At 44.7% G+C, this 25,508-nt stretch overlaps 1 protein-coding gene across 1 annotated transcript; it reads left to right on the plus strand.

The window, feature by feature from the left end:
- Positions 1-4,788: 4,788 nt before the first annotated feature.
- Positions 4,789-25,081, plus strand: SCNN1D (sodium channel epithelial 1 subunit delta). Its single transcript, XM_043500202.1, has 14 exons — positions 4,789-4,926; positions 9,098-9,423; positions 11,118-11,373; positions 12,472-12,666; positions 15,233-15,309; positions 17,080-17,183; positions 17,398-17,561; positions 18,760-18,858; positions 19,429-19,546; positions 20,371-20,447; positions 20,909-20,960; positions 21,809-21,950; positions 22,595-22,670; positions 23,736-25,081. Exons 2-14 carry the CDS (start codon positions 9,107-9,109, stop codon positions 23,805-23,807), a joined length of 1,749 nt encoding a protein of 582 aa, XP_043356137.1. The 5' UTR covers positions 4,789-4,926; positions 9,098-9,106; the 3' UTR covers positions 23,808-25,081.
- Positions 25,082-25,508: the final 427 nt, after the last annotated feature.

Below are 25,508 nucleotides of genomic sequence, written 5' to 3' on the forward strand. Positions count from 1 at the left end.
CTTGTGGAGTTAATAGGCCTACCTGGCCACTTTCGCCCTTTCCAGTCCTGTGTGGAAGTAGACACCCCATTACAAGGATGTAGCCAACTTCCATCTGACATGCACCATCTGGAAAGGAAAGTTAGAGAATGAAAAATGATCATTTGAGGGCTGCTTTCCCTATGTGCCTGAGCCCCTTGGAAGGAGCACTGATTGCGGAAAATGCCAAGCAGGTGCTTTGCAAGTGCTTTGGAGGATAGGATTAAAATTCAAAATGATCTGGACAAACTGGATAAATGGTCTGAAGTAAATAGGATGTAATTCAATGAGGACAATGCAAAGTACTCCATTTAGGAAGGAACAATCAGTTGTACGCATACAAAATGGGAAATGACTGCCTAGAAAGGTGATCTACGGTGCTAATAAGCGATGGTCACATAAACACCACCCTATACCGGAAACCTACTGACCGCTATTCCTACCTACATGCCTCCAACTTTCACCCAGATCACACCACACGATCCATTGTCTACAGCCAAGCTCTACGATACAACTGCATTTGCTCCAACCCCTCAGACGGAGACAAACACCTATAAGATCTCTATCAAGCATTCTTACAACTACAAAACCCACTGCTGAAGTGAAGAAACAGATTGACAGAGCCAGAAGAGTACCCGAAGTCACCTACTACAGGACAGGCCCAACAAAGAAAATAACAGAACGCCACTAGCCATCACCTTCAGCCCCCAACTAAAACCTCTCCAACGCATCATCAAGGATCTACAACCTATCCTGAAGGATGACCCATCACTCTCACAGATCTTGGGAGACCGGCCAGTCCTTGCTTACAGACAGCCTGAAGCAAATACTCACCACACACCACACAACAGAACCCCTAACCCAGGAACCTATCCTTGCAACAAAGCCCGTTGCCAACTGTGTCCACATATCTATTCAGGGGACACCATCATAGGGCCTAATCACATCAGCCATACTATCAGAGGCTCATTCACCTGCACATCTACCAATGTGATATATGCCATCATATGCCAGCAATGCCCCTCTGCCATGTACATTGGTCAAACTGGACAGTCTCTACGTAAAAGAATCAATGGACACAAATCAGACGTCAAGAATTATAACATTCAAAAACCAGTTGGAGAACACTTCAATCTCTCTGGTCACTTGATTACAGACCTAAAAGTGGCAATACTTCAACAAAAAAGCTTCAAAAACAGACTCCAACGAGAGACTGCTGAATTGGAATTAATTTGCAAACTGGATACAATTAACTTAGGCTTGATTAGAGACTGGGAGTGGATGGGTCATTACACAAAGTAAAACTATTTCCCCATGTTTATTTCCCCTTCTTCCTCCCGCCCCCCCGCCACCGTTCCTCAGACATTCTTGTCAACTGCTGGAAGTGGCCCACCTTGATTATCACTACAAAAGGTTTTTTTCCCCTCCGCTCTTCTGCTGGTAATAGCTCACCTTAAGTGATCACTCTGGTTACAGTGTGTATGGTAACACATGAGTTTCATGTTTCATGTTCTCTATGTATATAAATCTCCCCACTGTATTTTCCACTGAATGCATCCGAGGAAGTGAGCTGTAGCTCACGAAAGCTTATGCTCAAATAAATTTGTTAGTTTCTAAGGTGCCACAAGTCCTCCTTTTCTTTTTGCGAATACAGACTGGCATGGCTGCTACTCTGAAACCTGCCTAGGAAGGAGTACTGCAGAAAGGGATTTGGGGGTCAAAGTGGAGCACAAGCTAAACATGCATCAACAGTGTCACACTGTTGCAAAAAAAGCAAACATCATTCTGGGATGTATTAGCAGGAGTGTGGTAAGCAAGACATGAGAAGTAATTCTTCCGCTCTACTCTGCACTGATTAGACCTCAACTGGAGTAGTGTGTCCAGTTTTGGGAGCCACATTTCAGGAAAGATGTGGACAAATTGGAGAAAGTCCAGAGAAGAGCAACAAAAATGATTAAAGGTCTAGAAAACATGACCTATGAGGGAAGATTGAAAAAATTGAATTTCTTTAGGCTGGAAAAGAGAAGACTGAGCGGGGACATGATAACAGTTTTCAAGTACATAAAAGGTTGTTACAAGGAGGAGGGAGAAGAATTGTTCTCCTTTACCTCTGAGGATAGGACAAGAAGCAATGGGCTTAAATTGCAGCAAGGGCGGTTTAGGTTGGACATTTGGAAAAACTTCCTGTCAGGATGGTTAAGCACTGGAATAAATTGCCTATGGAGCTTGTGGAATCTCCATCATTGGAGGTTTTTAAGAGCAGATTAGACAAACACCTGTCAGGAATGGTCTAGATAATACTTAGTCCTGCCATGTGTGCAGGAGACTGGACTAGATGACCTCTCAAGGTTCCTTCCAGTCCAATGATTCTGTGATTCACTTTAACCTACATGGCCACCTGCAAGGAGCTTAGGGACCCTCAGCTTACAGTTTTAATCTCTTTAGTCAGGCAGTGATCTTAGCACTGGACTACGGTGTCAGTTCCAGATCTGAGTCTGCATCGATATTAACACAGATCTGTATCCAGCTCTGTGTTCTTATGGTGTAATTTTACCAAATCATTATGCTTCAGCTCGCTTCCATAAGGATGAATGATGTTAATAAGCAAGCCAGTGCTGACCCCATGCAATGCTCAAGGCTAGTGATCAGCAAGGGGCAGAGGTGGGGTATAGACAGATCCCTTCAATATTGAGTAGTGATGCAAAGCTTGAATATTTTAAAGGCCAAATGTCAGAGTTTCCCTTTGTTTTGCTAGTGTGCATTGCCCTGGTCAGTTAAATGTGGGATCTGTTTGCATCCGGTTAAACTAGGGGCTAAATTCTGGCCAATGGAGCACCCTGGGGAGCCTAAAGAATAGCGTAGAGGAAACATAAATTTGAGTGCCTCTATGAGCAGTGGGCAGCGGCTCTTGCTGCATCTGTTTGGAATGTACAACATACTTTTTCCAGTACAATAGCTAGTATTCAGGGAAGATGAGGCCTTTTCCAGTCCAGTCCCTCTTTGAGGATTGAAGCGCTACCAGCAGTTCTAAGGAGCCCTCCTTGATGGCACGGTCATGTGGGCTGCACACATAATTTGCCTGCAGCGTTCGAACAGGCTGTGACTTGTTTGAACCGTCCAAGTGGTTTGGATATCCCCGAGATGTGGCGTGCCATGTGAGCTGGGTGCAAATGGAGAGACATCACCCTCTTGCATGATTACATCTTGCTCAAGGGGCAGCATCGCTTGTGTATCCAGTTCCACTCATTTGCTTCCTACAGGAAATGTTCTTAGCCAGTTCAGAAGTTTTTGTTCTGATGCCTTGCCAGAGCTGGAGCCTCACAATGGCAAGGCCTGCAGCCAGAGTGAAGCAACCCAGCGTGTGTCTCATACATATTCCTTGTGCAATTTTTGCATCATCCAGGATTTATTGTTGCCCTTTTGCACAATGCACATACCATGGAGAGAGAGAGAGAGAGAGGGCCAGGTCATCAGATGGTTTAAATTGCCGTAATGTCCCTGACTTCAATGGGATTGTGCTGATTGGTGCCAGGGGATCTGGCCCAGAGAGCCATGTAAATTCTAGGCCTTTGTTCCTGAACAAAAGCTTCCATTTATATTTTCTATAACACTGCTACCAAGGCCCCAGCACTCTGGAACATCCTTACAAAAACCAATGCACAAATAGGATGGAATTAGATTTTATTTCATGGGAATGTAACTGTCCATCGCCTTTTGGTCCACGGCAGAATGGCTGCATTCCTGTAGTGCTGCAAGCGACTGTATGGGGTGATGCTCTGCTGGCCAAAGCTGCGGCTCCTCAAGTGGATCAGTGTATTCCTCGCATCCAGAGAACCGGACCTTTTCATATGCAGGACTCTGTGCTTTAATAAGCTTCTGTAGCAATGCTTTGCAGAGCTAAGCTCCATCTAGCCTCAAGGTCTGAAACACCTTTGTGAGCGGGAATGCATAATCAGGATTGTCGAATCTGTTTCTGCATTATTCATCCTATAAAAGGCTCTTGATCTTGGAAAGGGAGCTAAAAGGGAAGGGTCACAAAAGCAGGTGCTCTAATTGGTTGAAGGAGGTAATCCAAAGTTAGCAAACTCACAAGCTCAGCTACCATGCCCCCACTTCCCTAAAGATCTGTTCCTAAAGTTAGTAGAATTCTTGCCAAGAGAGGGTTTTTCCCCCGCACAGATGAGGAATGATTCACTAGCCTTTAAGTAAATAAATGCCTCCCCCCACCCAGCCTCTCAGTACCCTAATTAGCAACCCTACAAAATCAACTCAGGGTCTTGGAGGAAAAATACGCAGAGCACAATTTCAACCTTCCAAATTGCTATCGCGTGTGAAACTCTCAAGCACAGCCATGAGTATGTCCCACAAAGGCCATATCGGATTTAATAATCAGTGATAAAGCAAGCCACAGAAAATAACGGAGAGGCGAAAAGGGCATGCCGGGGGTGGGACATTATTGATTGTTTAGAGTTTTGTTCAGCTTTGTGGGGAGTAGGAAGGGATTTTCTAGGTTCCTATTACAAATACATCAATGACTATAAAAACACGTGTTTGAAAAAAATCAGTGTAACCCTAACAAACATATATAGTATTATTTAAGCCCAGTATAACCTTGAGGGTTAACTTGTTCTTCCAGTTCATTCACTCCCTATTCCTTGGAAAATGAGTTGAATAATTTCCAACGTCTCTGTGTCCTAAGAAGTCCCAGCCCCTTTTGATGTCATCATCTTTATCTACATAGGCCAGACAGCTACCAGTTTATGTTCAGTTATAAAGGAAAAACTGAAAGCTTTGGGCTAAGATTGGCCTTCTGCTGAGAACAAAGCTGAAGGCAGTCTAATGTCTACTGCAAATACTGCTCTACAAAGACATAGCTATGACCAAGATACAGAAATGAAGTCTTTGCCAGTGAGTCTTAATTTTTTAAATGTGTAAATATATCATATAATAATTGAAATATGTACAGCATGTATTACCGTACTCTATCTATATATATGACTATATGTTTTCAAGGTATATGTTTGAACATTGAATTAATATAGTTTGGCAGTCATGACAATACATGGGTACATATCACTGTACAATTTTTTTTTTAATTTACAAGGAACGTTATTTCTTCTGGGAACTGGCATCTTCTTCCCAACTTGTCACTTTTGATGATTGCTATTGCAAAGATTGACAGCTCTTCATCATCCGTATTAAACACACTGCTAGGTCTCTGTCGAACTGTAACTGCTATGTTAATAACAAGGCAAGACAACCTGGGAATATTAAGAAAATACAACAGGCAACAGATTCTATTCTATATAGGTTCTTATACCAAATTCATCACCATAGTAGCTAAGAGCGTGTGTGTATATATATATGGAATAATCCCTATATAGCTTTACATGCATTTGTGTTTTTTCATTAGCTATTTGAAAACTAATTATATGAAATCATCAGCCATTTCTCAGAAAGCAAAGTAAGAATCTTTGATAACTTGTCAGTGACAACCCTGAAATTCATTATTCTGAAGCTTCATACCTGTGTTTCATATTCATAGCTTCGTATGTGATATAAGTGTGTTTAACACAGAGGCACTCGAATGATCTCTTGTCTCTGCTGTGTGTTCTGTGTTTCTCTGTTGTATTTTGAACTCAAGTTGACTGTATAAAATGCATGAGAATTTTCTGACACTAGAGCAAATAATAGACTGTTGATTTACTGAAAGTAACCATCACGAGCAAGACTTTCTTAGACGACAATTAGTGTTTACTGAAATAATTCCATGTTATTTGCAATGTGCTTTGCAGCCTCTCTTTCTGTTTTTTCCACATTCTGGAGAAACATCAAGTTTAAAAATACAGGAAAATAAAGGATTGAATCTGAGAAGGGGGAACAATAAGATTAAGTGCAAAAGCTCGCTGTGTTACCAGAAAAAGTAGCAATGCACAACAACAGTGCTAATACTGATTTGTTTTTAGAGTTTTGTCAAGTGCAGTATTTTTGTCTTGAAAAGCATTCAAGTGTAAACAGCAACATGTAATGATTAAGCCTTTTGCAATAATGTCAATAGATAAAGCTTTGTAGCCACTAGCATTCTTTAGCTGCCAGTGCTGCAGTTGGGTACGCTTGTATATCTGCAGAGATAACAAATATACGGTACACACAGAATGAGGTATGTGTCTGTAGCAAATGTTGTTAAAGGTGAAATTGCAATTTTTGTGCTAATCCCTCCCACCCCTTTTTTCAGATGCTCATACCTTTCTTTAATAAATTCCTTGTGAACTGGAACATTCAGACTTTTGCTTGCCGTAAGTCCAAAGATGAATTTGTTTAGGAAGTTTGAGCAAAGTCATTTCAGTCATTTTTGAGTTTTGAAAACATGAAAAAATTCAGGTTTCCCTTTCTGTACCAATTGAATGTTTTCCTTATATACCTCAACAGCCAGAAATATCAAACTTGGCTTGTGCTACAGGCTTTGTGGAGATAGGAAAAATAATCCAAGTTGGAAAAAAGAGACCTGGTGATCTTTAAAGTTGTTTAACAATAGAGTGTTCAGACATGCCTCTTAGATCAATTTTTCTTTGTTTTTTCTTGCTGCCCCAAAACTAAGCCAGTTCAGAAGGTGTGTGCGCTCTGACCTGCTTGGGGTGTGTGTGTGTGCTCCTGTTCCTACTGAAATCAACTGAAGTACTTTGAGGCAGCAGTAACCCCTTCTGGCTTCTGGAGTGAAGGTCAATGTACTTAAGACCACCTCACTTCTGAGCAAAGGGCACCCCAGTTAAGGATGTGTTTCTAAGTGTATTTTGTAGTGCTTTGGTTGTTTTAAAAGACTTGGGAGAACTGATCAACATGAAAGTGCTTCCAACCATTCTTTTTAATAATAATAAAAAAACCACCCTCATTTCTGTGTGCTTGGTGTGTCAATGTCAAAATTGCTGTAATGTTTGTATTTATAATCTCTGTTAAATAAAATGACACTTGTAGTATCACCTCCAGCAACCTCTTATCTTACTAGCGTAATAGATACTGATTCCAAGAGGGGATGGTGTAACGTTGGGAATGCTGGCTCCTACAGAAAGTGATGCTGATGTTGGTTCAGTAGATGGCACTCGTTCCAGTAGGTTGGTATTAGGCCAGTGCCCCAGCTTGGTGTTAAAAGTGGTTGAGGGGTGTGATGAGGCTTAACCCCCAAGGCAAGGGAAAGCACCCAACCAATCAAGCTCAGCACCTGGATGGTGAGTAGCTAATTGTCTCCTGGCCAGAGGAGGAGGAGCTAAGCTGTATCAGTAAACGGAGGGAACTCAGTTGTAGATTGCAGAGGAGACAGGTCTCTGAGGGATAGAAGCCCTGGATTGGGGCTGAACAGGTAGACTACAATAAGGGAGCTTTAGTTAAGCCTGAGGGGATGGAAGGGCTTTTAATTGGAAGACCTGCGTGAATCTTTATTTAGACTTAGTCATGCTACCCCAGAAGGGGTTAGACTTTTACTTGATCGGAGAGTTAGGCCACGGATTACCCCAAGGGGAAATCAGAAGTGGTCACCGGAGCTGTAAAAGCCCAGAGGGGATCTGAGCAAGGTCTCCTGCAATGCCATGTCTGCACAGAAGGGAGCAACCTAGAGGTAAGGATGTGTGTCCACTAAGGGGCTATCTCTTGGGGGACACCTACAAGCAGAGATATTAGTGACGTACTCATGAGCATGAAGCCTGATGTCCATCTATGGACACTTAAAGATTCCAGAGCATTTTTGTTATGAGCAGGTTGTTAGCCTTAGTGTTTCAGCCAAATTCCAGTTTGCATAATTGCATTTTAATGAGGGAAATTCCCTCTGTGGTGTTGTACAAGGTGCGGGTGCTTTTCTTCACTTCCTTCTCTAAACTGCGGGGTTCTGCTGAAACAGAGCCTACCTTAACCATTTTTTCTATTGCCAATCCTAAAGGGCATGGGGTTTCTTTTGGGGGAGAGGGCTTAAAATATATTGGACAGAAAAAGAGTTATAGGCTATTGGCTGGCTTAGGGCATTGATAATGGGCTGCAAATCACAAGTTCAAATCCAGCCCTTGGTAGTAGGGATCAAAAGTTGCTTCCATTTAGTGGTGATTTGGTGGCTTGCATGGAATAAGTTTCAATGAATGGTCAGAAGCTACTGCCACAGCTAGTCCTAACTGGGCCTTGCGTTGGCAATCTCAGCAGCGAAACCTAGGACTGAATCAGCCCTGGAGACCAAACTTTCGCTCTTCCCACTGGGAGTGGTGTCTTCAGGTCTGGGGTGGAGCCCTGCTGTCCCTGGCCTGTGTATAAACAGAGCGTGTTGTTCTCCGGGGCTGTTCACCAGCATTTTATTCACTTTAAAATGTTTTTTAATAAAGAAACAGTGTGGGGGGCGGGGAAGATACCACCCAGTCCTCTGCTAACACATCCAGTCTTTTGCTGGGGCAGGCCTCTTCCCACTGCTAATTTTTCAGGGGACCAGCTCAGCACCACTTCCAGAATAATACAAAGCATGAGAATTGAGCAAGATCAAGGTCATGTGTGACCTTAAACCACCTCAATGTTTGTATTAATTATTATTCATTTATTTATATCTCTCCATCGATGTGCATGGCACGTCAGGCTTAACCCCTGACCCTCTAATATGTATTGGGACAACGGGAATTGTTCCCACCCTTTAGTGTTAGCATTGCTTAGTGTATATCGGAGGCCTGCGTTTTACTGAGAAAGAGGGAAAGTTCTCGTTTGGTTCTGTCTGCAGCACCAGATATATTTGCACACACCCATCCTGAGAGCTTTGCAACAGTTCCCAATGTCCTCGCGGGAATGTCCGTATCCAGATGATTCCATCTGGGGTTTTTATTCATTTGCGTGGTACTCCCCAGAACACTTGACCTCTCAGCTAAGTAGTTCCCAGTGTCCAAGTTCTGGGGACAAAGAGAACTTTGAGTGTTACTTGTGTGAGCGCCAAGCCCTTTCACCTATGTGGCAGTGGTGAAACCCATTCTCTGCATGGTATGGAGAGATGGGGAGCTAGCCTGCACCTGTTGGTTCTTATGGGCTGACAAGAGCCTTTTGTTTTCTTTTTGAATTGAAACAGAGTTAAAGGATGGAGCAAGAGTGGGTGAACGAGGAGATGGGGGACGAAGGCCTCATTGAGTTCTACAGCTCCTTCAAGGACATGTTTGAGTTCTTCTGCAAGAACACTACCATCCACGGGACTGTCCGCCTAGTGTGCTCAAGCCGCAACCGGATGAAGACAGCATTCTGGACCCTGCTCTTCCTTGCCAGCTTTGGGATGCTCTATTGGCAGTTCGCTCTTCTCTTCAGCCAATACTGGACCTATCCCGTCATCATGACCATGTCTGTGCACTCAGAGCCCAAGATGTTTCCAGCCATTACTCTCTGCAATCTGGACCCGTACAGGTAGAGCAGCATTTGGGGAGGGCTGCCATGGTTTCGTCACAGATTTGGGTTTGAACCTTGATTGAGTTAGGATGGAAAAACTTTATCAGTGCAGATGTGGGTGGGGATTGAACCCCAGATTGAATTTTGTTGCAACAACTTTATTTTCGATGTGGATTTGGAGTCAGACCTTAGTTTGTCATGAAGGATGGTGCATAGAAACTTACTTACTTTAAGTCCAGATTCAGGGGTAGAGGAGCTGGGTCCCTGGGGCTGCTTTGACTTCACTAATTGATTTTCTGTATCGGTAGAAGTAGTTTTGCCCTGAAATATGTAGCTACTGTAACATCCTTCATATCTAATCAACAGATCACTGCTGCTGGACACTAAGTAATATCTAATTGCTAGCTAAAACCTGCTCCTGCAAGGCCACTTATGTATGTGAGAAACTCTGTAGGGATAGTCCTATTGACATCCCTGGGACTGTTTGCATACGTGCCAGACTGGAGCCCAACCTTTCAGGCCCAAATATTCATTCAATTAAATTCAAATTATGTAATGTGAAATTACCTAATTTGCCTGCAGCAGTTACCTAACTTGCTGGCAGAAATGCCTGTTTGTGCAGCCAAGAGCAGGATGGTTGCAAATCTGAACATTCAATCTGAGGGCTAAGATTTGGAAATTCAGCCACTGATAGCAACATCTCTGTCACAGTTCCATCTGTATTTCCCTCTCTGTGGTCCACACAGAGCACCCACTCTAGGCTCACAGATCCTCAGCCATCACCTCTCTTGTGCAGAGACCTGTGACTCTTTCTCTCCTGATCAGGGTTTTTCCAGGCTGCACAGTTCCCGGCTTATGCTGTGATATTCCCAGCAAGCCAGACTGCCGAAACAGGCCAGTGTCCAGGCTTTGTTTTCTCTTTGAAGTCTATGAACAGTTGTTATTGCCAGCTGTTTCAAAACACCATCCAGCTCTTTATAAACAAGCACCTTTATTCTTAAGGTGTAAGCATTACAGAGAAAACATATTAAAAACAATACAAGAACACATGCAAATGAGCTTACCAGAGGTCACCCCAACTCCAGACTTGGGCTCTGGTAGGTGTTAGCCCTTCAAAATCCACAGCTTGGTTTTCCCTATGGTTACAAGTTTACAACTGCCTCAGATTCAGAACCAGAACAGCCATGAATAGCTCAGTCTTTCATTTATATAGCCTGGGCCTTTGATCTTATTCTCATGTGACAGGTGATCAGCTGACAAAGGCCTATTCTTCAGGGTGTACTTTCAAATGGTTGGGTTTTGCCTAACCGGAGGTGGGGAATTTTGCATTCACCTCCCCATGGATATTTCCCAGAAAATCTGCTTCACATGGATTGTCCCAAAAGTCTATTCTTGTCTGGCACATTGTTTCATATAGTCCTTTGACTATATGGAACATCCAGGTCTTACATCACCTCTTCCCCCTATAGAAGCTATATACAATCCCAGCCCAGAATAATACATAAACTTTGCATTAAGATAATTAAACTTAATACAGTAAGGATTTGTAAAGCTATTGCAGGAAATTGCCATATCTGTCATAATATCTGAAAATTTGGGATGTATTCTACTCATCACCGTGATTGGCCTTTCCAGCAGAGATGCCAAGGACTGAAACCACATGTGTGTGCAAATAGATAATTATACACTCCTATTATTTCTGTTTCCTATAGGTTTGATTTAGTCAGTGAGAAACTGGCCCAGTTGGACCAAATGGCAGAGGAAGCAATAGCTAATTTGTATGGCTACAAAACCTCAAGCTTTTCCTCCCATTATAAAAAGGGTATCCGCATGAAGGACTTGCAAAAGGGAGGGTCTGTCAATCTGAACAGCTCCAGCTTCCAACTGAACCCCCACATTTCACTGGTGATGCTGAAGGAACCTGATACTGGGTCCAGGAAGAAACATTTCAAAGTGGGCTTTAAATTGGTAAGTGTAACCAAGCTACTGCTGCTTGTCAAGTAATCCATCCAACCCATGCAACAAGTTTAACTGAACCTGTTCTGCACGAAAGATTAAATAGAATATAGATGCATTTAAACCATAAAGCCTAATAAAGGGTCTGAGGATCTCTGGGGAGATCCCAGCCCTACCATAATCCTTTACATGTTATCCTAGCTTCTGAGACTCTTGTAGAGAGAAGGGATAATAGAGGTTCTCAACACACCAACATTCAAGGAATGTCAATAGATCGAGCTTGTAGAATTAGCTAGCAACTGGGTTACGTGCCACGTTTTTTTGCAGCCTTTCATAGTCCATGTTTTTGCAAGATCCTTCCAGCAATACCAGAAATGAGAGAACAAACAACTGTAAATGTGTGTGTGTACAGGGAAGGGGAGAGAGAATGGGTGTGTTAAAAATGCAGTAGATGGACAGTTAGATCTGGCATTTGGATGTGATCAACTCAACACATAGATAGAATAGATCTATGACCTTGGAAAAGTCAGTTAATCTCACTGTGCCTCAGTTTCTTCATCTAGAACATAGGGATAGAGTAGACATGGAATTCAAAACCAATGAGGAAGTGAAGCTGACAAAGCATGAGATGCCCAAACAATTTTATTTTGACTTCTTTATTATCACCATGCCATATCTTGAGGTCCTTACTTAGGCTGACGTTCATTACCGACAGTGGGTGTTCCCCTGGCTAAGGACTCAGTAAGAAGTGAGAGCACTTCAGAGTCTGGCCCAAAATTCATTGGTTGTAAGAGTGCCTCCACCAGCTTTACCCTTTCTTCTGCCAAGGTAATTTAAAAACAATGCTTCTCTTCCTTCTCCTGTTCAAGGAGTGACTTCAGCAAGATTCCTGGGGACACATCTAACACAGTCTTGTGTGACTGAGCTGTATTCTCACTCCCCAAACTTAGACTGCCACCATGGCTCACCTACTGCCAGGACAGAAATTCGCCTCACACCTCACCTCTTTTGCTCTTAACGACACCATCTTGCATGTTCTATAGCCGGAGTCCCTTGGGCTGCTCCTGTACGTGGGCTTTGATTTCCTCTCTCCTTTTCTTTTCTCCCCAGTGCAATGCTACAGGTGGGAATTGTTTCTACAAGGCCTACTCATCTGGGGTAGACACCATTCAAGAGTGGTACAGGTTTCACTATATGAATATCATGTCCCAGCTACCCATTATAATCAACATTTCTTCTCATGAAGAGCATATACAAAACTTGGTCTACTCTTGCCAGTATGACGGGGAGCCCTGCAGAAAAGAGGTAAATACCTGTCAAGGGGGTAATTGTGGGTTAGCAAAGGATGAAGGGATCCGTTCTCATCCACCTTGGAATTATGCCAGGAGAGGAGAAAGCTGAGGAGAGGAAGTTCAGCACCTCTTATTATGGGCAGCTGGACTAAATGTGAGAGCCCTTGTTAGAAGTCAAACTAAAGAGGACGGTTTCCTCTCCTCTCCCCTCACCAACCCCACGAGAAGCAGTAGCTGCTTGTTCTCTTTGAAGTTGATTAATGCCTTGCTGACACTTCTGCCTGGCATACCTGTTGCAATTAACTAGAGGAATCAGCTGCTTTGATACATGTGTGATCAGCCAGCTCCTATCATGAGTAAGAACCTCACTAAGGAGGAAAGATATGGAGGCTGATTTGACTAGAGAAGTTTCACATAATTAAAATAAAAGGTGTAATCTTTTCTCAGGATGATAATTGGTCTAGTGGCTCGAGCAGTGGACTGTCTCATAGTTTAACTGGTCTAGTGGCTGGAGCACAGGGTTGGGAGCCAGTTCCTGGCTTCTATTCCCAACTCGTCCACCACCTTGCTATGTGATCTTTGGGCAAGTCACTTAACTTCTCTGTACCTCCATTTATAGTGGGGATACCAATACACACCTGCCTCGCAGAGGGGTTTTTGAGGTGAGGGGGAGTGAATGGCTAATAGACACTGGTAAGCAGTGGGAGTTGCCTCTTTGCTCTAATAATGCACGGATCTTTGGGACAGATCTTCAGATGGAGCAAACTGATACAGCTTGACTTCAACGGAGCTATGACAGTTCACCCCAGCTGAGCATCTGACCCTCCAGATATAGTCCAGAGTTGGCTTTATTGATAATTCATAACAACCAACATATCAACCTTGGCTTGAGTTTTCTCCCAAGTTTGGCTCATCCTGGAGTTTTCCTGGCAGAACCTTCTCTGTCACAGTTCAGAGTTTCTTCCACCAGTGGTAAAGGCTCCCAACCCCCTTGATCAATCCAGCAGGAGCTAGTGGAATTCCACTGTACCTTCATGCATGGCTAAGGGATAGGATACCTCAACAGAAGAGCCCTGTGCAAGGGCCTCACGTCTGCCACCCTGTAGCAAGAGCTGCAGAAATGCCACATGTTGTTGCCGTTATTAAATATTGGAAATTCATCTTTTTGATTGGGAACTGCTTTGTGCGCATGCTAGGGGTCTCTGATTTATCAATACATCCCCACCCTCAACCCTTTGAATAGGACAGGTCTCCAATGAATAGTTATTTGTATTGCAGGTTGCTGAACAGACTAATGGAGCAAGGGGGACAAGATAAAGGATCATATTTGAGGAGAAAGCAGAAGTTGTGGATTTCCCTTTTATTAGTGTTGAGAGATTCTCCAGAACTGTCCTTGTTTGGTGTCTGGCTTTGCGGTAGTTAGTTTCTCATGGCCTGTAGTAAACAAGCGTAGACACAAGAATTTAAATGTCCTCCTACCGTGCATCTAAGGGACAACAGGGCTGACCTCAAAACAAAAACCACAGACATCCAAAACAGCAGCAAATGCCTGCGCCTTTGCAGCTTTTTATTAGAGGACAAGTTTTGACTCCTGCCTTCAAAGGCAGTTGGAGTCAGAGAAGATCTATTTTCTGCTGGAGGGAGGAAAGTATCACATGTTCCAAAAGTGGGCACAACAAAGCTCAAAGCCTGACCGCCCCAGGACTGAGATATAACTGGAGCGGCAAGAGAACAGCATAAAAAGCTCTGCTTCAGCGGGCAAAAGAGTGGGGGCAGCGTTTTGTTCAGCCGGACCGGACCAGTGATAAGCGGAAGAGCCAGGTGAAATCAGCAGCCATGTCTCAAACTGTGCCTTTGTGCCTGAGGAAACCGGTTCACTGGGGCTTATACAAGAAATGAAATGAGGGTGCTCAGGCATTAGTCTGAGTTGAACCGTCCACATCGGTATTTCCATGAGTTGCCAGTAATTTTTGATGCAGATGGGCCAGAACATTTCTGAACGACCCACTGAGATCTGGTGTTCGGAAGGATGACCAACCAGTTTGAAACTCTGCCTCAGCAGAGAGCAGGGGGTGGTCACCAGACTGGGTGGTGGTTTACCATTGGACTCATTGCAAAAGTCCCCTTGTGTGATGTATTTCAGACTTGATCCCTGTGTCTGCAGGGATAAAAGCAATAGTAAACCCACCCACAGTGCCACCCCGCCCCTTTGGCACTCAAACCAAGAGGCTGTACACAATGCAGGAACAGTCCAATAAAACCAAAGCAAACCTGCCCAGGTCCAGTATATAACTTTATTGCGCTGCCCATGAGCTCTCCAGCATTGCCCTGTGCAGGAATGTACAGACCACTGGAGTGGTAAATCCCAGAGCATGGAAAGTACGAACTCTCTGGTCTGAGCTAGGGAAACAAATCCTCTACCAGTCAGCTGCAAACAAGCACCCGAAACAAATGAGCTCCAACTCTTATGGTAAAGTATTTATCCAGGGTTATTTCTGTAGGGCAACGAACAGCTTTGAACAAAGGCCTCTGTGGCGCTGGCTGTTGTCTAGTAATAACACTTTGTGCTTTACATATAGTACCATCCATGCAAGGCTCTCAAAGTGCTTTCCAAAGGTGGGGAGGGACTATTGTCCCTGCTTTACAGAGGGGGAATGTGAGCACAGAGAGGTGAACTGACTTGGCCAAGATCACCTTGCAAGGTGATGACTGTCATGAAAAGAACTGCAGTCTCCTGAATCTCAGTTCTGGGGTGTTACCAGCAGCCCACACTGCCTCCATGAGATACAGACGTCTGAATTGCAAACAGACAGCTCATTATGAATGATCTAACCTAACTAAACTTCTCCAGTGGCCAGGGGAGTATGAGGATAATTGCTACAACATCAGGCTGGCTGATTGTTGCTCTGTTGGCTTTGCTGTGGAGAGTCCTGCCCTTCAGAAGCTGACACTTCTGCCACACCACCAAGCCAGCTCTTGGGTAGTTACACATACAGGGCAGCCTACTGTAACTGAATGAGATCAAATTGAGGAGGATATTGGGTATTGGAAACCCACCCACCTGCTCCCCATTGACAAAGGGATGTCTCAGCAGAAGGCCTTCCACCCTTCATCTGCAGTGTGGGGTGTGCTTCGCCTGCTGGGATCATCTGGATGTATTTCCCCTAAGCAATTCCCTGCTAGGGCATTAATTAGGGCACCTTGGTCGCTCTTCTCCTTTGCCTGTGGCACACAGTTTACTTAGATCAAGACATTTGAGTCCTCAGGAGACTACAGTCATTTGGCTCAATACAGGGCTATCTGAGTGAAATGTAATGGCCTGTGATAGACAGGAGGTCAGACTGCATGAGCTAATCGTCCGTTCCTACCATAAACTCTGTGATACTGAAGGAGCTATGCAGGGTTATCACCATGCTCTCTGCAGCTGATTGCAGTCTCTATAATTAAGTGCTCCTGCACTGGCTGTTCCCTTTCAATAGCCAAAGCATATGCTTGGGTCCAGTTGTGTCCTAACAATAAAACATATTAAATGCTCCTACAAGAAAACCCCGCAAGGAAATGTTTACCTAAGTGCTGTCAGAGAAAGTCTTGTGTACCCAATAAATCACTGGAGGTCTCAAGGGCTAAATTCAGTCTTGGAGTTAATACATTGACCTGAATTAAGTCCCAGGCAATGAGAGAGATGAAATTAACAAAGGCAGTCCACCTCCAACTTCTTTGTGTATATGAAAAATGTCTTGTAAAGTTACAGAGTGTGAGACCTGAGTCTGACTGGCACTGGTGTTCAAGGCATTGTGTGAGGTCCCATCACCTGATGCACTATTATAGCACAAGAGAAATGAAGGAGGGAGGTTGGAGAAGCCAAATCCTTGCTTTAAATTTGAGCTAAAAATGCCTAACCTGCACCCTGGACCTTGGAGACAGTGGTTACAGCAGGGAAAAGGCAGTCAGAACTCCTGGTTCTACTCCCACCTTTAACACTGACTTACTATTCCGTTAATCACTCCATGCCTTGGTTTTCCTGTCTGTATAATGGAGATAATGCTTTCCCAGGTTTGTGAAGATCCTCAGATGACAAGCATTATATAAGTACAAATATATTTGATTAGTTGTTATTAGTGTAAACAATACTGATCTAGTTAAGCATAAGATGGGGATTGACGTGTGCCTGTTACTTAGGTAGCTATCTGTTGGCTAGCCGCTAATTAGTTTATTGTTTTGTTTTTTGTTGTATGAAAGTATCATAGGAAGAGTATGTTAGGAGACTGTAGCTCTTCTTAGATTGTTAACTCTTTGGGGCAGGGCCTTTCTTTTCATACTATGTTGTGTAGTCTCTGGCACAATGGGATCCCGCTGCCACATTACAATACTAACGTGGCAGGGAGGTTCATCCGTAACTAATCATATTTGAACTCTTTTGTTCCAGCGACTACATTCACTTTCACCACCAGGTCTACGGAAGCTGCTACACTTTCAACAGCGAGGGGACAGACGTCTTCTGGAAAGCAACAAAACCTGGAATTTCCTATGGTATGTTATTTGGCGAGGGCCAGGGGAAGGAGACAAAGCAAATACCACAACATACATCCTGTTTGTAAACACCTCTAACGATGCTCGCCCCATAGTACATTACCTTCCAACACCTACAGACACACTGGGGATGTAAGAGATGACATCACTTCCTAGGACTTGCCCTACTGAGTTGCAGTTTAAAGAGATGCTTTTCCTTTCCTTGTGTCTCCAGGACTGTCCCTGATCCTGAAAGTGGAGCAGAACGATCGCCTCCCGCTGTTGTCTACAGTGGCAGGCGTGCAAGTGATGATCCACAACCACAATCAGACGCCGTTCCTCGAGCATGAGTGGTTCGACATCAGACCGGGGATCGCAACTAGCATTGGAATCAGACAGGTGGGCGGGCCAGGTTCAGCATCACCGTTTCTCCTCCATGCGGTTTCCTTTCCGGCTGGGGCGGGGTGGGCCCGAGGGAAGGATGGCCTTGCGGTTGGAGCATAGATTCTAGGCCTGGGTTCTAGGCCTGACTCTTCCATTCATGTTTGTTAGCTGCTTTGAGAGTGTCAGGTGGAAGTTACTATGGGGAGGGCAAAGTATCCATTTTGTAGCCAAACCTTCTGAATCAGGGTATGCGGCCATTTGCTTCCCTTTGGCAGTTCAGCCTGTGGGATGGGAGGGTCCCCCACTTGGTGACATAATAAACGAGAGCCATATTAGAAATGCACATCACTGACACAAAATGTGCTAGAGGGGATGGGAAGAAGAAATCATTTTCCTCCCCCCCTCGGCTGTGATGTCCTGTCAGTGGAGCCGGGGCTGCCTCTGCTTTCCCTGCTGTGACTCAGACCGAGATCGAGCTATGAGCTGTCTCTGAGCCTGCCGCCACTGGTAATCCACGGCAAAATGGCAAGCCTGAGAACTGTGGTAAGCCCATGATGTGCGCTGGCCCAGCAGAGAAAAGGAATCCCGCCACCTGGCCTCAGCGTGTAAGAGGGTAGCTCCCCACCTTCACCTTGAATGGCAGTCGTGTCTCGCCTACACCTCCAGTCTTATGCTCTCCTCCTCCCCTCTCACGCCCTCTGCTCCACCCAGTCCTTTCTCCTTGCTGCTCCCTTTGTCTTCTGCCCTTGCTTCACACCTGCAAGGGAACACCGCTCTGCTCTTCTTCTTCAAACCCACTCCTCCCTGGAATCCCTGGTCTACTGATCACCGATCCCTCCATGCCCGGGGTAGTCAATAGGCAGACTGCAGCCCAAATCCGGACCACCAGATGCTTTTGAATGGACTGTGGAATCTTTTTATTGACTTCTTTATTATTATTTTATGTATCGGTTTTGTAGTATTTTCTCTGGATTCTGGACCTTGACCAAGAAATTTGGACCTTGATGACAAATAATTGCTTACCCCTGCTCCACGCCCTCCTTTACCTGAATGCTTGCTTTGCTTTCTGTCTTGTGTGTATTAGGTTTGAAGCTCGTCAGGTCAGGGACCTGGAGTTATTCTGCACTATTCTGTGCAAAGTGGCAGCTGCATTTGCTGCTCCGTATTAATTAAATAATACATAATTGTATACACCTCTTTTCTGTGTCCACAGGACGAGGTGCATCGCTTGGGTGGGAATTATGGAAAATGCACAGTTGACGGAGAAGATGTGGATGTAAAACTCCTGTACAACAGTTCCTACACACTGCAGGTACTGTCTGAGCAGATGGTTGGACTTGTAGCACCCTTCAAACCTTGCTTGACAAAGCAATGAGTTAGAGCCTGGCAATGCAATAGGTTGTACACCTTGGGACATGACAATTTCCAGAAGTAGCTTGTACACAACCCTTCCAGAAGTAGCTTGCACACTGTGGGACATGACAACTTCTTTTATCGAGTGGCGGAGGTCGTACCCAGGACACTGGAGTTGTCACCTCCTGGCAGCACTGCACTGGAGGCCGGATACTGAGCTAGATGGACTGCTGGTCTGTTCCACTGTGGCTGTTCTTGTGCCCTCAAATAGGTTGTGTGGTTATGATGTTTGTTAAACCCCCATCCGTTGGAAGTCTGCAATATTTGTTATAGGCCCTGCACATTTCTCAAGAGCACACCCACGGGGTGAATGTATTTGAAACCCTTTCGCCCCATCCGGCCATGGTAATACGCTGGGTATTCGTGCAAGGCAAAGAGGTGCAGCTCTTCTCCAGCAATCGCACGCTGTTAGCGGGCAAAGTTTAGGACCCAAAGGACCTCACACTTATCCAGGGTTCTGTTTTTTCAGGCTTGTTTGCATTCCTGCTTCCAGCACAAAATGGTTGAAAGATGTGGCTGTGGATACTATTACTACCCACTGCCTCCTGGCGCCGAATACTGTAACTACAACAAGCATCCTGCATGGGGTAATGGCGCAAGGCATGCAATCTCAGGCCTGGCCTGGTAGGAATAACTCTTGCTAGAACAGATTTTGAAATAGAGGGCTTCTCAGATTATTGCTGGACTACCACGTACGTGGACTGATGCTGCCTAGAATCAGCTGGTAATTGGCAGCCCAATGAGATAATTCACTGGCCTTTTGTCACAGGAAAATGTTGCTGTTTAAAATACAAATGGAGGTGGGGAAGAGTTTAGTTCTAGTCTGGGGCTTTACCTGACATTTGTCTGTCTTTCAAAAGGTTCTGGGGGGGAGGGGGTAGTCTCCTTCCCAAAGAGACTAAAGGGCTGTATCCTGCCACCTATTCTTGTGCTGAATCCCTGCAGGGCCCAACGGCAGTTCCAGCTGTACACGGATGGCAGGCTGTTTAAGTATCCTAATGCCATTAAGCATCACCTTCCCCAGAGATTAGCAGCGCCAAACAAAAAAGTACATGCATTGCCAAAGCCAAACCTGCAGCTAAGCTATTTTACCAAGCAATAAGGGCTGTCTATGACAGTTTCCATTCATAGAAGGATAATCAGTCTCTTTCTCCTTTTTCTGGTTGATGTCTGTCCAAGTAACTCGTGCAGTAGTCTTCAAATTAAAGTCTAAGCCCTCAGTGGAGGGAGACCCTGGCACTCAGGCAGGAAATTAACCAAACCATCTGCAGCCGTTCGTAAGTGGGGGTAGGACAAAGCAGCGCACTCTCTCACCTTGCCGGAGAATGTGGGTGACAGACCATCCTGGAGTTGGGACAGCACATTTTCCTGAGGAGCTATCTGAGTCTGTTCTTTCCCTCCATCCTCCCAGGTCACTGCTTCTATCAGCTGTACAACAGGCTGGCCGATCACATTCTCAGCTGCTTCGCCAATGTCCCAACCCTGCTGTGAGTCACTGCTGCAGCGGCAAACTTGCAAGGGGGGAAGGTCTGATGAGGGTTCGCTAGCTCAGCTTGGAGGCATGTAGACGCTGTGGCTTGTCCTTTGTACTCTTGCTATCCTTAGAATCAGAGACTGTCACTCATGATCTGAGGTGATCCAGGCCTGTATCTCCTGTCAATGAGGGCCCCCAGCACTTACTGGCATCAGCTGGAGTTGAGCGCACACAGCACTATGCAGGAATCAAGCCTTAGTACAGTAAGACAGGGGCCTGGCAAGCTTGCCATGAGAGATGCTGCCGATGCTGCGGGGAAACACAAGTCTCTGCATTATGGTGTACATAGCAAACACTTGCTCATGTCCTGGGAGCGTCAAGTGCAGCCACCAAAACCTCATGTGGCGAAAGAGAACTGTGCTTGCACACCTTCACGTTTTATCGCAGTGACAGTAATTTCCCTCGTGCCTTCTCAGGAGTCGTGGTACCAAGATGTCTGCAGGGACCGCAAAATGGCCATCAACAAAGTCTGTAGAGTACAGAGTTAAATATGGATACAACGTGTTTGGAAATGTTTGCCATATTTACTATAAAAATTGTTGGAGTCAAGGATCTAAGTGGGTTCTGCAGATCCTTGCATCAGGACCTGGGAGATAATGAGAGCTCTGGTGGAAGGCAAGACAAAAAGTTGGGATTGCAATAATCCAAAATGGCCATGTTTTGGGTAAGTTGTCTTGTAGTTGGGGAACTCTACTGGGCTCAAGAGGTCTAGATTCAATTCCAGTTCCACTACAGACTCCTGTGTGATCTTGGACACATCACTAAACCTCGGTGTGCCTCAGCGCCCTATAAATGGGGTTAATGATAGACTAACTCACAGGGGTATTGTGGTGGTAATTCATTACTGTTTGTGAGATGCTCAGATTTTTTGATGTATTAGATGGCGTCTTCCTATTTCTCATGATCTAACGTCAACCGGCCATTAGAGACATATCTCCTGGTGATAAGTGTATGTGAAACGGAGGCATATGTCGGTACAAATGCATTACACAATAGTTGATATACATGTGTTTTCGAAAGACTCAATTAGTTGAGTGGTTGCTCTCTAAGAACGCTGTCCACACTTATCTGAGATACTCCCATGTGACTATTTCCCTGTCCTTAGAGGGGGCAATGATCTGTGATAGTCCTGTGCTGTTGGCTTGTTTTTAATGGTGATCACTATATTTAAATCCCATGCCTCCAAACGTCCTGCTAGCTCCTTTTGGATCTAGCAATACTCGTGTTCAGAGGTGAAATCTACCTTATGTTCATATGCCCCAGGAGGGAAGTGCAGTGGCTACCCCAACAAGCAGAAGGAATATTGGAAAATGACTGAACCTGAAGCATAAAAATGACAACGGTGGTTACCTGTGTGCCTGTTCCAAACAGCAACATGCCAGTAATATAGAAATACTGGTTGCAGGACTGGATCCACCAGATTCTGAGTCGGCAGAAGGATATAATTCTAACAACAGGTTAGTCACCAAGAGAAGGTATAGGAGCATGATTTTTCACCCAGAGGTTAACCGAACTCGAACAGATCCTGAACTATTTGTCCTCATGGAATTGTAGAAGTCAAGATGGAAAAAGACCTGTGAGGACATCCCATCCCTTCTCCCCCCCTTTCCTTGTGTTAAATGCACCTGGTGGTGAAGTTTCCTTCACTTCCCTTTGAGACAGTTCCACAGACTTACAGCATACAAAGGAAACAACTATGCCAATGTAGAGCAGACCTTGTCCCCAGAACCCATGGGATGCAGCCTGCCAGCCAGACCATTAGCACGACGACCTCAGTGATACAGGCGTTCACTCTGACATCTCAGTTACAGAAATGATTTAGCAACAAACATTGCATTGGCAGCTTTCTGGACATGCTCCAAAGCCCACTGAAATTGATTGGAAAGACTCCCACTGATTTGACTGGGGTTTGAATCAGGCTTTTTATCCTCCTATTGTTTAGCCATTTAAATCTGTTGCTAGACACCCTTTGACCCAGTTTAAAGGCCTACTTGTAGGGTTTCTCTGTTTAAAAAAAAATCAAACTTGGAAGCAAAATATAGACTTGGGGGAATGCCATGTAGGGAACCTAGCTGTGACTGTCCCCCATTCTCTATTGAAGGAGAGACATCGCCAAGGTGAATATCTTCTACCAGCAATTGAGCTACCAGTCTGTGGATGAATCTCCAGTGTACACAGTAAGTTGTACTGAATTAGCTCATTGCTTTAGTCTTCATTCCTGACTCTCATAATGGCCAACATCTGATGCTTCTGAGGGAAGATGAAAACAGATGGGGAGAATTTCCTTCCTGAGCCTAACATGGGATCAGATTATGCCCTGAAGCATAGGGTTAAATAAAATCACAAGATATTATCAAATACACAGTGCCACACTAACTTTGTCCCTTACCAACGTCTACCCTGAGATTAATCTTTATAGGGAAAATCTTGTTTAATAAGGCTTTTGTTACCAAGGAATTGGTATGACACAGAGCAGATGTTGCCATGCACTCGGCAACTCGATGTTGCCATGCACTGGGGTGGAAAAATCTGTCACACCCTGCTGTGCCTTGTGCATGGATTTTCAGGATCCAAGCTGAAAGGTTTACATTGAGGTAGGCTCAGGCATTGCAATAGGTTTAATTGTCTGGGGAACGAACCCTGCAGAGCATTGGGTATCACAACTCCCACTGCGTTTGGAAAAGTTTTGGAAAACATTAGGATTAAAAGTAAAGTGCTGCAGCGAACCAAGGTGATCAGTAATCAGGGCGGAGTCTTCAACCTCCAGCTCACTGGTCTGAAGCTGACCTGGGTGGCAGAGAGTGGAACCTCTTAGCGTCTGCTGGTGCTTCATCCCAGGTGAAATGGGTTAGTGTTCTCCATCCAGCCATGTCCGGGACTCCCTCCTGAAAAAAAAATGACAGTGTAGCTTGGGAAGCCTGCATCTCTGCTGCCAGTGCTTGTATTTGCCCTTTGGATTTCATTCCCTGGGCTGTTGATTTGGTAACTATGTTTTTGGGCATGAACTGCACTAAGCAACTAAACTTCTAATAAAGGAAAATCAAATAATCTCTTTCTCTCTCTTCCCCCAAATTAAAGAAAACTCTCAGGAGCCAAGATTAGAGCTAGAGAACCATGAAGCGCTGAGTTGTTCCCACCTAGCTAATTCACCAGCTGGGGAAATGCAATAAGTTCATATTTCATGAGCTGCACCATGATATCCTGTCAATCTAACCGTTCTATCCTTATAGTCCCATTCACAGGTGAATCTTCTCTTGTCCAACATGGGAAGTCAGTGGAGTCTGTGGTTTGGTCCTCGGTGTTGTCCGTGGTGAAATGTTTGAGTTGCTCTTGGATATAACGGTTCTTGTCTCTCATAGTCTGCTATCGACGGTTCAAGGCAAAGAAGACGCTGGAGATGGCCCAACCCCTTGCCATCTCCAGCGTAAGTTTGACCCTAGAGAATTATAGAGCGCTGCATGAGGACCTTGCAGCAGATTGGAATTCCACCCAGGCTAACCACAATGATGGGGCCATAGCCAAACCAAGAACGGTGACCTATCTTTCACTCGATTTGTACAAGACCCTGACACCAGAACTGAACCCAGATGTTGTGCTTAATGGATTCGGTATATCAAGGATCCCAGTGTAGGATGGACCTAAAGAGCTAATCCTGTGTGTGCAGAACAGAGAGACATATGTAAAGATTGTGGGATGTATTCCACAGACATGGCTTTAGGAGCTCACAGACACCGCATGCAGTCGGCATTTCTGTCTGCTACTTCTCCAGTGGCATCTAGGTATCTGACCCTGTACACTGGTCTCAGGAATTGTGCAATGCCCTGATGGAATTCAGAAGTGGTTTTTCTCTGGACTATATTATAGTGTCCCTGGCAGTTACCCAGTCCTCATAAAAGCCTATCATAACTTCTAGATTGAACTCTCCTGAGGAAACCAGATCTGACTGGACATCTCCTGGCTTCAGACAGGCCCATCAGCATTTCATAACTGTACTCAAGGTTAAAAGTTAACCTACCCATAAATAAAATGTCTCCAAGTCAGCATTTTGCAAGCATATGTTGTATCAGTTACACCAGTCTGGGAGAGCAAAGGATGGGATTACACGAGGCTGCTGTAATCCTAACCTCACTTCCAAGGCAGCGCTTCTCTTCTTAGTATAACTGCTGTTTCACCGTGAGCATGATACACGGGAATCCCTGGTAGGGCCACAATTGTGCTGAACCTTGATTCTTTCATGTGGAGTTCAATTTTATGGGAGGTGTTGGGACAAATGAGGGAATAACATTTTTTCTCATAACTGGTGTCTGAGTTGCTTAGAACTTTAAAACATACTGCATTTTTGCTGCAGGCATGTTTATAGAATCAAGAGATCATACAATCTTAATGTAATATTTGACAGTAATTTAGTGTCTATACAAAGGATATAGAGACTTATTTTTAACATTGATGTTGGAGACTATATTTCATTGAGCTCAGTTGTTAGTCTTGATTCTACTGAAAAAAAGAATTAACAAGGAAATAAATGAGTCTTGCACTGATGTGTTTTGTAACTTTTTAATAAATGAAATGCTCTGGATTCAGACTGTGACCACCGTGTGCCTTCAATCAGTGTTTCATCTCCCCTACCTCTGAAGTAAAACTGAAAATGCCTTGTAAATTTTCTGGTTTCAATGACGCTTCTGTAAATGCATCTGTATCCTCCCCTGAAATGTTAGGGCCTGATCCAGGCACTTTGGACCATATTTGTAAATGTATTTAAGCCCCTATCTGCCTCTATTGGTGCCTAGAAACCATTGAAAATCTTGGTGCTCACTCCCACAGCACACTACCCCAGACCCACCCCAGAAAATGGCAGGATGTTATGTTTTTCCATCAACCAGGAGCATCCACAGAGAGAGCACAGTGTATGTATCTCCTCTGCAGCTGGTGGCATTAGGGGGCCTGTCAAGGCTGATTCCCCACTCTGGCACTTTGAGTGCAGAAGGGGGGGGCCTGCAGAATTCTAAAAATTAATA

Source organism: Dermochelys coriacea, chromosome 18 (assembly GCF_009764565.3).
Source record: "Dermochelys coriacea isolate rDerCor1 chromosome 18, rDerCor1.pri.v4, whole genome shotgun sequence".
NCBI lineage: Eukaryota > Metazoa > Chordata > Testudines > Dermochelyidae > Dermochelys > Dermochelys coriacea.

Excerpts from the sequence above, each read along its gene's own strand:
- SCNN1D (XM_043500202.1), top strand. The coding sequence starts at position 9,107 with ATGGAGCAAGAGTGGGTGAACGAGGAGATGGGGGACGAAGGCCTCATT. Across the intron at positions 21,951-22,594 it reads GGATATAATTCTAACAACAG|GAGAGACATCGCCAAGGTGA; the intron begins GTTAGTCACCAA and ends TCTCTATTGAAG. Across the intron at positions 22,671-23,735 it reads ATGAATCTCCAGTGTACACA|GTGAATCTTCTCTTGTCCAA; the intron begins GTAAGTTGTACT and ends TCCCATTCACAG.